Source organism: Agelaius tricolor, unplaced genomic scaffold (genome assembly GCF_023055355.1).
Source record: "Agelaius tricolor isolate 1412-34295 unplaced genomic scaffold, bAgeTri1.0.p SCAF_1, whole genome shotgun sequence".
In the NCBI taxonomy this organism is placed as follows: Eukaryota; Metazoa; Chordata; class Aves; order Passeriformes; family Icteridae; genus Agelaius; species Agelaius tricolor.
Genome location: NW_027269261.1, coordinates 410,755 through 426,937, shown reverse-complemented (window position 1 = coordinate 426,937; position 16,183 = coordinate 410,755). Strand labels below are relative to the sequence as shown.

Here is a 16,183-nt window from a genome sequence, read left to right as displayed (position 1 = left end):
TACACTAGCAGTGGAAACTTCTCCTGACTAAACAAAATGTATCTTCCCTGAGTAGTAGAAGTGTGAACTGGCAAAGCATGATTTCCACAAAAATAAATGTGCCTTGGTATTCTAAGAGGGAAGCCCTAAAGTTCACGTTTCTATTTATTTTCATGGCAACGGAAACCACATCATGGACCAGCCCCCAGCCTGGTGGTGGATCTGGGCTTTGGGGGATTGTTCTTGTATTACAGTCACCAGTGTAAGTTCTGGAGTTACCACTGAGATAGGAGGATTAATGAAATATACCATTATGGCAATTGTGTAGAATTTTCTGACTGCCCCCTGTACAACTTGCATGATTCTAATTTTCTAACACCATGGGATAGTGATGAGGTGAGGAAAATCCATGGGGAGAAGCAGGGTGTGTGTGGAGGAGCTCTGCAGTAGCAAAACCTCTGCGTGGAGCACAGGAAAGGCTGGAAGTAAATAAATGAACCCTGAGCTCAGGGCTTTGACATGTTTTGAAGCTTGAGGAACCCAGGTTTTGCTTTCATTGAGTCTTCAGAGACCTAAACAGCTTTGTCACTACATGTACACATTGTTAAATGATTAGGTCTGTAACTAGAAATGGCCTCAGTAAGTTTTCAAGAAGCCTGACAACTATTGTTCTCATAAATAGCAAATGCCCTATTTTAATTATTTTTTTGTTAATAGAAGGCAGACTCTTAGAAATCCCTATAAATTCAGCTACGTTTGAGCCCTTTGGAAGAGGGGCTCAAGTTTCTGTATCCTTGAATTTCAGACCCATGTGAACAGTAACCAGCAGGAAGATGGTTAATTCAGCATTAAAAATACGGGAAAGCAGTCAGGGAATAGCCCAGCTTTGCCCTTTGGAGGCAGGTGGAAGATTCCATTATCTTTAAGTAGCTTTTTTGGACATGACGTGTTTGCTTTATTGCAGATTTAGAAGTCAGGGAACAAAGGGAAATAAATACTCGTGGGATTTGTTTGATGAGGAATTATTGAAGTGGTCAGCTGAAGCTAATGGTGTTGACTTCTCCTTCAGGAGGCAGTAAACTAAACAGGCTCCAGTACCTGCGCTGTGTGGTGTGTGAGTGTGAAGAGTAAAAGCAGCGCCCAGCCAAAGTAGAGTAGCCACGATGGAAATCTTCTAAAGTGAGTTTAAAATAAAAAGTAACACTAATTAGATTTTATCAATTTTTTTTTTTGACAGCTGTAAAAAAAGTACAGAAGAAAGTATTTCTCACTCTCAGGTTTTGTTAGCGTTCAGTGTATTCATACCGCAGCAATCTGTATATAAAATACCTGTTTATTATTACAAACAAATACAGATGCAAAGGCCTAGCCTTGCAGCAGGTTGGTTTAACTATTTTTCAATGAACTTGTTACACAGTTAATTGTTCCTTCAGCTTTGCAGTAGGCCCTTAGCAGAACAGTTTTGCAGCTTCATCAGAACATGGTAAAACCAGAGCAGACCCTGAGCCAGCCAGCCCCTGCCCATAGGTGGGAGGGGCAGCATTAGTTCAGCATTCAAAGCCATCATGTTGAATACTTTCAGAGTTTATTTTATGCTTTACAAAGCACTTTTTGCCCATTAGAAATCAGCATCATCTATGGATCCCTTCCCATCCAGGTCAGCACTTTGGATCTTGCCTAGCTACTTAGATTTGGTTCCTATCTGGGGGCAGCTCATTGGCCCATGCAGGGTAAACTCGTTGCACAGGTGCAGCCACAGCACCCTCTCAGAGCACCGAGGGACATTGGCCAAGAGGCAGTGAGAACAAGGGACATGCTGCTTTCAGACCTCCTCGGTGCCACCGGGAGCCAGAGGGGAACGTGTCATCACCTAACAAAAACTGACTCCACCAAAGGCAGGGGCAGGGCCTGGAAACCTCCAGCAGCACCTGCCCCTGCTTTTGCACAACTGACTGGCCGGGAGCGCCTCCAAGCTCAATAATCTCCACGCTCTTTTATGTTTTCATACAAAAAATTTAATAAATATTACTTTTCAAGATTTATTGCCAGGAACAACACATCAAAGATGCATTTTCATATAACACTAATATCACAATACAAGGTATCTTCATGATCTCAATGGTTAACCACTGAGATGACTATGTTTATATGCCTTTTGATCTTAAACATCGTAATAGCACTTTGATTTCCTCACTTGTTAAGGCGGGCAGTGTAATCTATGGCAAACCTACACAGTGATCTTACTGGACATTCTACTGTTCAAGTATTCAACAACTAGCTTATTAGAATACTCCCTAAATGCAGTAGATTACAAAAAAAGTCAAATCTACAAGTGGTTCAGTATTACATATTCATGGTGAGAAAAAAATAATTAGAATTTACAAAATAAGATTGCTGTGTTTCCAACTTCACACGCTAATTTTATATTTTTAATTACATGCAACCACTCACATTTCATCTACATAAAGTAATAGCTCAGTTTTGTTCCCTTAAACTGCTTCTTAGCAGATTTATCTGCCTGTCACTCGGTTTTCAAGTCTAAAGCAGCAAAAAAAAATTTCTAGTCTAATTCTCTCTAAACTGCCTCAGTCAGTACTTACAAATAGTCTTAAAGTGATACTATGGAAGGTGTTTCAAACGTTTGACATTGTACAAAAACCAGCATCAAGGCATGAAAGCCCATCCTATTAAAAATAAACTATTTTAGAACACCTTAGTTTTGGCATATAGGCAACATGTAACAAGAAAATAAATTCAAAATAGAGAAGCCACGAGCTTACAATGCTATCAAAAACCTTCAACTCTAAACACATACATATAAATAAAAAGGAATGATATTTTAAGGCTCTTGATTATTAAGTTAATAAATCAAATATACACAGTGATTAATAAAAAAAGAATTATTTACATATCTATACAAACTTCTATTTTTGACACATTTTCCTCTTTAAATTCTTCATTTACCAGCAACTGCTGACAAGTTCCCCCCACCCGCCCCCAACAAAAATACAATAAAAAAATAAATAATAAACTTATTTTTGATAGTTGCTGTGGTTCCGAGCTGCAAAGGCACTTTCAAATACAGAACTAGTTGTACGTCACCATAAAACCAATATACAAAAAACTCAAATTCAATAAATATAAATAAAATGTATTATTCTAAAGAAACTGTATAAATCGGAACTTCTGGCAGAAAAAAAAAGAACACTAAGGAAGAGTAATAAGGCTATGTAATACCTTATGGAACGTTTCTGTGATGGATCAGCTGCAGCTGAATTTACAGGAGGGCACTTTTGACTAGTTTTGCATAGATGTGAAATGCAGCACTTGGTATTCCAGCCAACCACAGCAACTATCATTGCCAGTGTAAGCCAGCTTGTCCAAACTTAAATTAACACAGGGATTCTAAGTAAATAATAGCCTTAGACTCAAATATTACACAACAGTTTAAGAACTACAAGCTCTTGAGTGCCTTTATATTGATACTCAAAGGCCCTGCATGGCAGCACCCCACCGTCTGCTATACGATGTACTCCATCCGATTTAGGCTTTGTGCACTTTCCAAGTCTCTGTTGTCCTGTTTATTTGTCCAGTTTGGGTGTTTTGTAGGGGTGCTGTTGGGGGGCTTTTCATCTCTGTCTACCAAAGTGTAGGCTGGCTGCTTGGCAAATCGGGCCTTCTGCTGGTGCTTGTCCATGTCATCCTCCTCCACCTCGGAGTTGTGTGTCCTTATTTTGGCGATTTTAGAGTTTTTGTTTTCGTAGTCTTTAATGGGGACAGTATTTGTTCCGTGTTTCTCAATGGGGTTTTTGATCTGGTTCAGCTGCTCCCTGACGTTGTTGGTGGTGTTGTCGTCAGAGGCCGTGTGGGTGTGGCTGCTCTGCTTCCGGCGCTTTCGGATGCACCAGTAAAACACGGTGACCAGGCAACAGATCCAGGCTACTGTCAGCACCGAGCTCAGCAAGGGCACCAGGAAATCTGCAAGAGACAGGAGACAGTTAGTCCTGCTGCAGACCACGGGGGACACTTTGGCATGTCTCACAGAAAACAAATCTCAGTTCTTATGCCTTGTTACTTCCTGCATTTCTCCGTGAGGAGCATGGAAGCCCTTTTTCCAGGCTTAGCAAACTTCTGGCAAGTTTTTTAGGGTTTTTAGCAATGAAAAGACCTTGTGTGCAAAGCCTCCCCGTTGTTCCTGATGAACAGGGAGGTTCTGGGAGTGTCCGAAGGGAGGACAGGCTCTGCCCTTGGCAGGGGCCCTGCAGGAGCTGGGGCCAAGGAGCAGCTCACCTGTTTTGCTCTTGGCCGGCCGCCGCTGCACCCTGACCTCGGCGACAGCAGCGATCAGCGTGTTGTTCCTGTCGCGCTTACTGACGAGGTCGATGATCTTATCTGTGATGTCTTTGATGGGGTTTTCATCCTCCCCAATGTCCTCTGCAGACTGCAGAAGGAGGCACACAGTTAACACCAAGCACCATATCAGATGCACGGGGGAACCTGCTATTTATAAACCTTCACAGGCAGTGAAGGCTCTTGCTCCTGTTCATCTATAACAAACAGAATCAAAGCAAAATGGCCTGCTGTGGGCAGAAACTAACGACTCTGCTGTGGGCAGAAACTAACGACTCTGAATTCTTGTCCTCATCCTTAAAAAGACCAAAAACCCCCCTAAAGCAAGAGTGTAACAGAAATGTTTTACTCCTCCTATAACAAGTGCCTGCAGATGGCAGCTTTCAGGTACACACATGTAACCAGAATTCCTTTCCTGTTCTTAAAGGGTATCAGGACGGAAACTAAACCACAAGAAGTGCTGACAAAGCCAGGAATTAATATTTTTATGAAATCCACCTGTTACACACATATCCAAGCAATTAACTACTAAGACATTTAAAAATATTCCAGGAATACTTACAATAGCAACATGGATTTCATTATTTGCCAAGTGGGAAGGCTCACAGGTAATATAGATGGAATATTCAACAGAAACATTCTTCAGAATATTCAGATTCCTCAATTCACTGCAAACATGCTCTGTGGTAAGGCCCTGGAGGATACAAAAAGGATGTTGGCTTTTTCTAAATACATATGCACACGAGCACACAGATACAAGATTTGTTTGGGTTTTGGGTTTTTTTTGCCCTCAAGTAAGAGTTCTCAAGGGAAAAGGAGGTGGAATTCCCTCCAACCTAGCTTTTTTTTCTTCTCTAGTCACAAAAGCATTTAGGCTGCAAGGCTATATTTTAATCCTTCTCTGCTTTTTGTTTTCTTTGCTAATGAGGCAGAGTCAGCTTTTGCTGCAGTTTTCCCTATGGAAAACATCACTCCATGCTGTGGAAATGGGTCTGTGTGTGCCACAGCCCAGCGAGCTGCTGTTACTCACCGGGGCCATCATTTCTTTGTTAAAGGTGAAGGTGATGTTGGCACAGTTGTCCTGGTAGTAGGAGTCTGAGTTGCACTTGGTCCTCACAGGCTGCTGGTTGGAGGGCCAGCACTCCCCCATGGCGGCACACGGGCGGGTGAAGCAGTGATCATCCCGCACAGGGACACAGGCATGGCCAGCAGGGCACTCGCCAGGGCCCTTGCCGTGCAGCACACAGGGCCGAGGGCCACACCAAACCTAGGGAGGATGCATACTGTGAGAATCCACTGGCCAGGGCACAGAGGCTGCTGTAAGCCAAACCACAGCACAGCTGTACCTTAGAACAGGTGACTTTTCCATTCAGACACTGACAGGTATTGCAGTCGTCATCCCACTTAGTCCCATCTGGAATGACTCGAGCACTGGTAATGCAAGGCCTTCCTGTAACTGAGGAGAGATTGAACAGAATTATAAGCTAAAAATAGGAAACAAATGCCTTTTCAAAGTTTATCTCAACTTGCCACTCAGTTGCTTCTTCAATAAGGATACTTGCTTTAAAAAACAACAGATAGTGTGCCCCAAAACCAACCCCATACAACCACAAACCCACCAATGTGCAATTTTACAGCTCTTGCTACAAGTGCTAGGCTCAGCTCTGGCATCTGGAATACCTTCTTGGCATGCTGGACCACTGCGACCCGGGGGGCAAATGCAACGGTACCCGTTAATTTCATCCACACACGTGGCTCCAAAGGCACAGGGCGAGGACTGGCATTCGTTGATGTCTGTGATGAGAAGGAGAGGAAGCAGAACAGTAACTCCATAGTATGCTTTTGTTTTGTCAGGAAAAAAGCAAACATGGGATAGAATCGCCTACTGGAGCTTTATGTTCATTTTCTAGTGTCTACTGGGACATGGATTCCTGCTTGCAGCACCAGTATAACCTCAGAAAAGTCCTTTGACGTTTCTGCTGTGTGGCACTAACAAAGATCAAAACCTGACCCCTGTGGCTACTCGAGCTTTCCAGGGCAAGGACACATTCCTTCCGACAAAGACACACTTCCTCTCCTCTCCTCTGATGTGCTCCAGTTTTGTCCCCCACTAGATTCTTCAACTGATGGCAATGTTAAACCCTTCCCGGCTCTATTGCTGCTGTGAGACTTCTATTCCATGGCTGTTATTAAAAAAAGTGTCCTCCTACCTGTAATTATTATTAAATTACAGGGAAGCGCATACATCACCTCAGGGCTTGGAGGTGGATTATTAATTGACAAGGTTTTTGGCTGGCACACTTTCATCTCAAGCAGAAGTCTGGGCCACACAAACACAAGGGAAGGCTGTCCCAAAGGGCATTTTGCCCACTCGGCTGAACCAAGAGGTTTCAGCTCCAGCTGAAAGACTTTAAATTTCTTTCATTTTCAGTGTCATTCCTGCCTTCTCCAAATCTGCTACAGCTCCAGGTATGGATAGAGATGACACAAGACACCTATCACTCATGTGATCTACTACTTAACTCAATTAAGATGATTGTCTTGCAACAAGATTCAAGAGAGACAAGAAGTGAGGCAGAGAGCCATGGGAACACTCACTGATCCTGCAGTCGGGCCCGGCGAAGCCTGGAGCACACTCACAGCGGTACCAGTTCTCTCCATCCACGCAAGTGCCACTGTTGTAACTGCGGACAATTAGCACAGACATTAAAAACTGCCACAGATAAAAGGAACCCAGAATTCTAAAGCAACAAAAAGAGCAAAGGATAAACATAACAAACTTACCAAGGATGGGGACTGCAGTCATTTGTGTCTGCAAAGCAAAGACAGACAGCATTAAACATTGTAGGCTTTGGCTAATATGGCTCTACTGGCAGTAAAGAATGATCAAACTTCCCCTAATGCCCAAGTTATACTTAGCTCAACTTTTACAAAAACATGCTGAAATTCTCTACTAAATTGATTCCAGGCTTGTAGCACAAAATTTGTTAACTACATAGTGGAACACATGTATGCAGGAAGAGATCCTTGTAAAGAATCTAACGGGGGGGAAAAAAAGTGGAAGCAGACAAAGCAGACAGAGCTGCTCGTAGAAAAAGAATGCAGGAGAAAACAAGACAACATCTGTCTCCACTTAGCTCATTTGCAACTTTCTCATGCCCAGGTCAAGGCTGTATCACATAAAGTCATTAAAAACAAAGATTCAGGTGATGCTAAAGCCTACATCAAACAAGCTTTCCCTTCTGGATTCAATCTTGACTCCAAGGGCGACAGGATGAGCTCATGTTCTCATCATGCAACACTCTGGAAGAGTTCAAGCAGAGCTGACTTACTCTGGGTGCACGTGGGTCCTTCCCAGCCCTCCTTGCAGACACAAGTGAAGGAGTCCCCGCTGACCACACAGGTACCACCGTTGTGACAGGGGTTTGGCAGGCAGCTGCTGTTCCTCGCTGTAACACAAACAACATTTGCCGCTCAGTTGTTAGAAAGCCCTCAAGCCTGAGCCAAGAGGAACAGCTGAGGTCAGAGCTGCAGCGCTGCATCTGCTTCCTGGCGATTGTGCAGGCTATTTACCTATGTTACAAGTGGCTCCTTCCCATCCTGCAGGACACATGCACTTGAAAGTGTCCCCCTCGTCGTAGCACGTCCCCCCGTTGTTGCATGTCGCCTCATCGCACTGGCTGTCACCTGTGGAAAACCCAAACTGTCCTTAATGCTGGTGCTCCCTTAGGGCAATGAGTTCAAGCAGCCTATCAGAACACGTCTGGTATGTTTTGGAAATGCTGAACTTACGGGAGTGGCAAGTTTTTCCTTTCCACCCATTTTTACATTCACAGAAGAAGTCGTTGACCAAGTCTCGGCAAGTTCCTCCATTGTGGCAAGGGTTTTTACTGCAGTCATTAATATCTGGATATGTTAAGGAGAGAAAACAGGCTCAGTAGTGTTTACAGAACTGACAAACACAATGCTTGAAAGGAGCATAACCTACCCCTAATTTTGGCCTGTATTTCAATTGTGGATTAAATGCCTAAGTCAGTATTTTAAAGTTTTAAGCACTGTCACATAGATGAAGAGTGTTTCACCCCAGTCCTCCAGTTTGTTTTCATTTTGTTTGTAATCTTGTTTCAGTGAAAAAGCCTATTACATAAACTACCCTGTTAGTCAGGGGAAAGGAGCAGAGCACTCATCCTCTCCTGTTCCTGAGATTGACAAAATGCAAGTATGATACGCAGACAGGCCATAAAGTGGCATCTACTAATGCCAAGGGTTTCTTCCTGGAAGTTATCCAAAGGATAGAACAGGAAACTCAACAGTGAGAGAGCCAGGCCCTAATCCCAGTCCAGCTTTGTAACTTGGGCTTAGTTCCAATACAAAAGACCGGGACTTGGTGGGAGGACCTAGTCCTCTGTGGCCTTTGAAGCAGAGTTTATTGACATAGGTCACTGTCATCTTGACAGTACCAGCCATTCCTTCCCAATGTTTTCCCAAGAGATCCTGCTGTGTGCTGAAGCATGGATAACTTACTCGTTTCACAATACGTTCCTTCCCATCCATCGCTACAAATGCATTTGTAGGAGTTGATGCCATCAATGCAAGTGCCACCATTTTTACAGGGGTTGCTTTCACAGTCATTGATATCTGCAACAATTGGGAAGAAAGAAGAGGATTAAAAAAAGAGGGGAAAAAAAGGTCAAACTAGAAGTACAGTTACTAGGAGTCATTATCTTACTGCAGACTGTTTGGTACTACTTCCATTTCTAATAATACCCTTTGGAAAGGAAGGGTTATAAGCAAGATGACAAATGAGTAAAAAACTGCACAAGGTGATGAACCTGTCACTATTAAAAACAAAAAATTCAGGAGTCCTTAAGATCTACGTTAAACCCCACTACTAACTCCCTCAGACCTTGTATACATAAGGTTTTCAACAACATACAATTCAAGGCCAGAGGGGTCATGGCTGTGAACCTTCCCCAAGGCCTAGCAAATTCCACTCTGCCTCGCCCAAGAGGGACATGAAAACTTACAGCAGTTCCAAGGTTCACTGAGTTACAATGAAGAAAAGGGGTCTGGGAGGGAAGGATGGAATCTTTTCCCAGTAAGAGTGGGGGACAGTAAAACAGATTCTCTTTTTTGCTCTTACTCTCATGACAGTAGGTGCCGGTGAATCCTTTGTTGCATTCACAGGTGAATTTTCCACCTGCCTGGCTCTTGCACTTCCCGTGAGGACCACAAACGTTGGAAGAGATGTAGCGAACCCCTTCGGGTGTGCTGTTGGAAGCCACTGCCACAGTGCAGCTGTCAATTACTGCAGGAAAGCAGAGACCAGCATGAGAATTACCCATGCAACCCGATTCCTCAAGAGCAACATTTTCACTTCCAGCCATGGATGTTTAGAAGACACTTGTGCCATTGAGTCATTTAGGTTGGAAAAGACCTTTAAGATCATTAAGTGAAACCATAAACATATGACTACAAATATGTTTGCTGCTTTAAAATAACATCTGCCAACTGTGCATAAAATAATCACAGCATCTTATCTGATGATTGCTGGAACACATCCACGGCCTGGAATAAATGCATCAGGCTATTTGCTACCTGCGTTTTCTGTCCACATGGACATAATGCTGTCTTTAATAGCTGATACTTAGAAATATCACTCATCTTTTCACACAGAGAGAGGCCTAAGGCAGAGGGCAAAATTCAGCCTCTCTATAGCAGAGCTACTCCAGGGACTCCCCTGCTGGAGCTGTGTTAGGGCCCCAGCAAGGGCAGGGCAGGAACCATTGGCAGCCATGGCCCTTCACCCCCAAAGCAACACGAACCTTCACACGGAGTGGTGCGGCAGTGATCCTTCAGGTGGGAGCAGTTCTTCCCTTCGTAATCCTCAGGGCAGTTACAGAAATAGTCCATGGCAAGATTGAAGCACTGGGCGCCGTTCTGGCACGGATTTGGCTCACAATAATCTATGTCCAGCTGTAAGTAGTGCACAGAGAGGGAAGGGAAATGGGAAGGGGGGGAAAGGGAGTGAGGGAAAGCTGAGTGAAAGAGGTTTATCATGGCTTTCCCTCACCACGACAGGCTGACATTGTGGAATCTGACCTTTTTATCTGCTGCCTCAAAGAATCATTCATAGCACACAGAGTTCAGTCCCGCTCGCCACTATTCCGGCAGACAACTCTCGATATTAAACTGCCAAAGTTAATAGTGAGAGCTCCACAAAGCCTGACGTGCAAACGCTGCAGTCTGCTTAACAAAGAGAATCCTCCACAGCCTGTCAGGGGTTTGTTGGTTTCTTCCCCCACCCCAATATATATTAATCAAGCAGTTTCTTGGCAGACTGACAGCGATATCAAGTACAACTTTATACTATGCTTCACTGGATGCGAGGCATTCCATGCTCAGATCCGGAGCGTTGGAACAAACGGCACTGGCTGAGGGCCTGCCTTTCACCCGGCCTTCTTACCTGACAGAGGTTTCCTGAGAAACCAGCGGGACACAGACATTGGAATCCATTGATTTCATCCTGGCAGTGACCCCCATTCATGCAAGGGTTACTTGCACATTCATTGATGTCTTTCTCACAGTGATCTCCTGCATAGCCAGGTGAACAGATACACCGATAACCATTAACCAAGTCCTGGGAAAGAACAAAAAAAAGTTTCAGAGTTAATGTTGTTCCTCTCTTGATATATTCTTATTAGGAAAAATATTTTTTTAAAAGTTAAAAAAAAAATCATCTCAATGTCCAAAATATTTAGAGGGGAAAAAACCAAACACACACACACAGACCACCCAGTCCCAGTTTATATTCTGAATTTCCAGGCAGGATACATTAATCCACAGGTTGAAGGGAAGTGCCTACATTTCCAATGGGCAGTTTGCACAACCACCAACTCGTTCACTGGTGACACTGGCAGTGAAAATGAGTCATTTACTGAAGTTATGAAGTTTTTTGCCCTTACTGTTCTACAGACATATCTCAACATGTTATAGCATGACATAGGCCCTCCCCCAAGGGGACATGACCATTTGTACCAGCTATTTGCTATTTTCCAAACTTTTTGTGCTTAGGCTCAAATGTTTTAGTTACCGTTGCAAGCCTTGGGGAAACCAAGGTAAAACAAGAACAGCTTACCCGACAGGATCCTCCATTCTGACATTGTCCACGACAGTCGTTAATATCTGCAATAAAATTAGCACAGTTAGAAGGCAAAAATATATTTACACTAGATAGAGAGTTCAGGTCTCTCTAAAACTGCAGCTAGATAAACTTTTTGTCAAGTTTCCTGCATGCCTTCCTTGAGATAAGGTTATTATAATGGGTGGGAAACCTTTCGCGATTCTTCTAGGAGAGGCAGTAAAACTTCACATCATTGTTTTAGTCCCTTTATCAGAATATAGCTATGGTACAGGCTAATGACTTTGATAAAATTGTGTATTTTCATTCGGCACCAACTACTCCCTTTCTAAAAACATCAACTGCTGGGGCTCTGCCCAGTGTTTAAATTGAGCTCAGAACTCAGGGGCACATATGCCCAAAGAGCTGTCTGTTAATAAACCCAAGGGTACGGACACTTACTTATATCACAGTTGTGGCCAGACCAGCCAGTAATGCAGTCACAGTAGTAGCTGCCAATCAGGTTCCTGCAGGAGTTGGCATTAACACACGGCTTGCCCTCACATTCATTGGCATCTGGAAAACCAAGGGGAACATTCAGGGGAGAAGGGAGAAGCCCACACCCCAGCAATAACCAGCAGTTCCTCCGGAGCTAAGAGGAACTTGCAGCATACAGCCAGGATTAGCGTGACTTGAAGGAACAAAAGTCAATCATCATCAGCCTCTGAAGGCTCTTTCAGTTTCTCTGCAATTAGAACATACAGGCTACGCTAATTATTTCACAATTACCCAGCCACTCATTAAGAGCAACTTGCCCCCACACACGCATCTCAGCTGAGCATTCTGAAGGAGGAATGCTGCAGCCTGGTCACTGGGATGAGTGTGTTGTGTAAAGAATGCAGCCAGCTCACTCTCCGTGAGATCATCCCCATTTTGGAGCCCAGCTGGGAGCTCCTGGGTCTGGAGGAGTTGATATGGTTGAGGAGATACAGCAACTTTCTCACAGGGCTAAGGGGGAGAAGCACATGTGGGGGCGGGACTGAGAGGCACAACATGCAGCCTCCCCACTTCAGGGCAGTTCTGGTTTGAAGGATGTCTCTGTTAACTATTTCCTTCAAGTGCCAGTATGCAGAAGTAAGGTGATGGAAGCCACACTGCTCTTGGACACTGACCTAGACCTCAGTCCTGCAAACAGACACTGAATGTCTTCAATGTGCCAAAATACTTCCACAGGCTTCAGAAACATGACCATGAGTAATGCAGGACTATGATCTCTTTTGTATTTATCTTTTCCAGCTCTGGAACAACACTGGATGAAGAGAAAGCAGTTCTTACCTAGCTGGCACGTTTTGCCAGTCCACTGAGGTGGGCAGATACACTTAAATCCATCAACTAGATCTTGGCAAGTTCCTCCATGACCACAGGGATTTGGAGAACAATCATCAATATCTGTAATGCAGAATAAGGAGAGGCTTAGCTCCACTACCAGAGTGGCAATGGCAATAACTGACAAGTCTGACAAATGGTTGCTGCTACTCAGGTTTTCCCTGAGGAACAGAAGAACAACATGACTCTACTTGGAATTTACAGGTTATCTTTGATTTCAGCAAAAGCCTCACTTAAAGAGAGGAGTACTGTGAAAAGGGGGTTCAAAGCACTGGGGGAAAAGTTTACCCCTGTGGCCTTTTGCAAATGGAAGTCCTATTTGAATCCAGCAAGACCCTCAGAGCAGCATTTTTAACAACCTGCCAGAATGCTACAAGAATTCAGCATTCCACTTCTTTCAGGAGGCTTTGGGCTATTCCTTCCCCTGTACTTGACAAAACCCCTGGTACAAGCAAAGGGGAAGAGAGTGCACAGGGGTGTAAATGGTTGCTGGAAGCAATGTTCAGGCTGGGAAAGGTTAAGTAGTCTGCCCTGTAAGGTTATGAGGGATTAGAAAGACTGATCAAAACCAGCAAACTGGCACATTTGGAATGAACACTGAAAAGGACTCACTGTCAGTGCAGGTTGGTCCAGCCCAGCCAGGAGCACACACACATTCAAATCCCGTGGATGTCTCAAGGCAGCTTCCCCCGTTGTGACAAGGGTCGGAGAGGCAGGCGTGCTCCGCTGCACAGGGACAGAAGGACATCAGGCAGAGGCTACAGCAATGCCACCACAAGCCAGCCCTGCTCCTGCAAGAGCCAGGAATTTCCTGGCTGGCAGAAAGTCTCGCTCCAGCTAAGCTCACCAGCACACTGACTGGCACCTGCTGGGGCCACGGCCACACAGTGACCTCCCCAGTGAGCAGAAGGCTGATGTCCAGAGGCACCACACAGTCATGACAAAGCATTAGAACAGGAAAGGCTGCATCTTTGTACCCAGCCCTGGCTGGGTACGCTACAAATTGAGTTTTCCTCCACCTCATACAGTGCATCCAAAACCAGGCACCAAAAGCTGGCAAGAATTAACTGTGAGGCGGCACTTAATCTCAGCAGCTCCATCCAACACTTACCAATTTCACAGTTCTGTCCTGAGTAGCCCTCAGGGCAGGAACATTGGTATTTGTCAGGGCCAGTGTTGCTGCAGGTACCTCCATTCAGGCAGGGCGGGTGGGTTCCACAGTAGTTCAGATCTGCAGGAGGGGAGGATGTTAAAGCCAGGCTGGAAGGCTACAGGAACATCCCCACGTGCTTTGTTCTGCTCTCCCAGAGCCTTTACAGAACGCATGCCCACAGAGGAGCGGGACAGGACGGGGACAAGCTAAGGACAGATGCACGCCTGAACAGCAGTGGGACAAGGGCAGGAGCTGAGGGCCAGCACGCTGCCAGCACGTTTCAGCAGCTCACTGAGCCCCGTGTGCACAGTCTGCCAGCGCTGACATCCCAGCGTTACACGGCCCTCTGGCATTAGCATACCTTTGTCACAGAGCTGACCACCCCAGTTGGTTTCACAGAGGCACTGCCATGGTTCAATGCAAGTGCCATGGACACATCCCGGGTGTGGAATGCACTTATCACAGTACTGGCCTTGCCATCCATACTGACACCTTCAGTAAAAGAGCAAAAAAAAGGGAAAAAAAATCAGAACAGGGAAACAAACCCAAACCCATCATAACTGCTGTATGTAGATATGAGTGTGCAACTCCAAAGCTTGAAGAAAGGCTGGGAAGTGGGGGAGAAGGGCAGGATGAGGGGAGGGGAGAAGCTATTCAAGGATTGTTTGATGGTTTCTTGTAAACAAACATTTTGGTAGTTTTGCCAAGGTCTCTGTAGCCGGCCTCCTGACAAAAGAATAACTGTTCTGAGAAAACCAGCATGAGGCCATTCAGCACAATAACACTCTTTTGGAGCCTCATATAGATGTGGCAGAGAGGGTGGGTGTGCACTACAAATCAATCTCTGGATTTTGACAGGGTGCTTTATAAATTGAGGGGGGAAGAAAAAGTCAGTGGAAACAATAGCTATCCAGAGATCCTCATGAATACAAGGTTCCAGGCGTTTCAGCCACGCTGGGTTTGCAGGAAGACAAACAAAACCATAACCAGCAATCTGAGCCCTTGGCAAGGCATTAGCAAAACACGAGGAGTTCCCTGCTCTACCAGAAGGCACCCTTATTCTGAATGGAGAGACACACACAGGGCCAGTATGTGGACTGGGCCACAGTCAGGCATGAAGACAGCACGGCAGGGAAAACACATGCTCAGAGATCAGCTGTCAGTGTGCTTCTGAGTTTGATTTGTGCTAATAACCTCTTTGCAGGGAACAACTAAATCATGTCCAGCTCTGAGAAACACTGAGAATTTACTGGAGAATTTACTACTATTTTTGAATTTAATTTCTGGAGAATTTACTACTATTTGAATTCTTTAATGTCGCCATCAATGAGCTACCTGAATTCTCTACTTAAAAGGAAGACGTTCTTTTAAAGTAAAGCCCCCTTAAGGGAAAGCTTATTTTGGATTTCATTTAGTTCTCACTAGCAAGACAGACCAAGGATCCTTCAGATTAAAGTGAATCTATAGATAGGAACAAGCAAAACAAGTTGAAAATGAAAAGCAAGGGCTTTTTGAGGTACTGTATTTCATTAACAGGTCCTGAGAGTAATTGATCAGCAGCAATTATGCACTAAGCTGTCACTAAATTATGAAAACAAACCTCAGCCCTACAGAAGTCAGCTAAGCTTTCTATTTGTAAAACCCCCCACCATTCTTCTCCTGGCAATTTCTTCTCATGGGAAAAAGCCAGAAGGATCTATCCAATGGATAATCACACACAGCCAGTGGTAAGTCCAACTTCCCTTCTAAAAATCTCAGGTGACAAACTGCATCCTAATTAACTTTTCTTCTTTAATAGTTATCACAATAGCAGCCTTTTCAAAATCAATGGGAAATTCTTATTAGTGTGTGTGTTAAAAAAAGCCAGTCAGTGCAAAGAACATGAAAAAAACCCAGATAAGGCAAAACAACCTCCCTCAAGTACCTCTTGGAAAACCCTTCTGTACAGGGCATATACTGAGAATGCACAAAGATCAAAATTTAGGACCAGACCTTTTTAATTTGTGTTGCATACAAAGCAACTTGCCTGAGAGCTTGCACACAAGCCAAACTGAGGGACCTCACCTGCAAAAGCAAGTATCCAAATTGAGGACTGATTTTACTCCCATCAAATCAAAGTGGTGGTGGGTTTTGTTTTCTTTAGAACAAGTGTGAAGAAAGCAAAATAATTTAAAAACCCTACACCACACAGGAAA

The 16,183-nt window shown here is 44.4% G+C and overlaps 1 protein-coding gene across 1 annotated transcript in view; it reads right to left on the bottom strand.

The window, feature by feature from the left end:
- Positions 1–1,971: 1,971 nt before the first annotated feature.
- The window catches only part of JAG1 (jagged canonical Notch ligand 1), a 35,461-nt gene continuing 21,249 nt past the window's right edge, over positions 1,972–16,183 (bottom strand). Inside the window, exons 6-26 of the mRNA XM_071436193.1 lie at positions 14,350–14,480; positions 13,947–14,066; positions 13,448–13,561; positions 12,785–12,898; positions 11,912–12,025; positions 11,468–11,514; positions 10,796–10,969; positions 10,155–10,305; positions 9,473–9,637; positions 8,854–8,967; positions 8,122–8,235; positions 7,903–8,016; positions 7,662–7,778; positions 7,114–7,141; positions 6,928–7,013; positions 6,010–6,123; positions 5,676–5,785; positions 5,360–5,596; positions 4,892–5,023; positions 4,270–4,420; positions 1,972–3,957 (exon numbers count right to left, since the gene is read on the bottom strand). Of these exons, the coding sequence (XP_071292294.1) occupies positions 3,500–3,957; positions 4,270–4,420; positions 4,892–5,023; positions 5,360–5,596; positions 5,676–5,785; positions 6,010–6,123; positions 6,928–7,013; positions 7,114–7,141; positions 7,662–7,778; positions 7,903–8,016; positions 8,122–8,235; positions 8,854–8,967; positions 9,473–9,637; positions 10,155–10,305; positions 10,796–10,969; positions 11,468–11,514; positions 11,912–12,025; positions 12,785–12,898; positions 13,448–13,561; positions 13,947–14,066; positions 14,350–14,480 (2,905 nt within the window). The 3' untranslated portion in view covers positions 1,972–3,499. The remainder of the gene's footprint in view (positions 3,958–4,269; positions 4,421–4,891; positions 5,024–5,359; positions 5,597–5,675; positions 5,786–6,009; positions 6,124–6,927; positions 7,014–7,113; positions 7,142–7,661; positions 7,779–7,902; positions 8,017–8,121; positions 8,236–8,853; positions 8,968–9,472; positions 9,638–10,154; positions 10,306–10,795; positions 10,970–11,467; positions 11,515–11,911; positions 12,026–12,784; positions 12,899–13,447; positions 13,562–13,946; positions 14,067–14,349; positions 14,481–16,183) is intronic.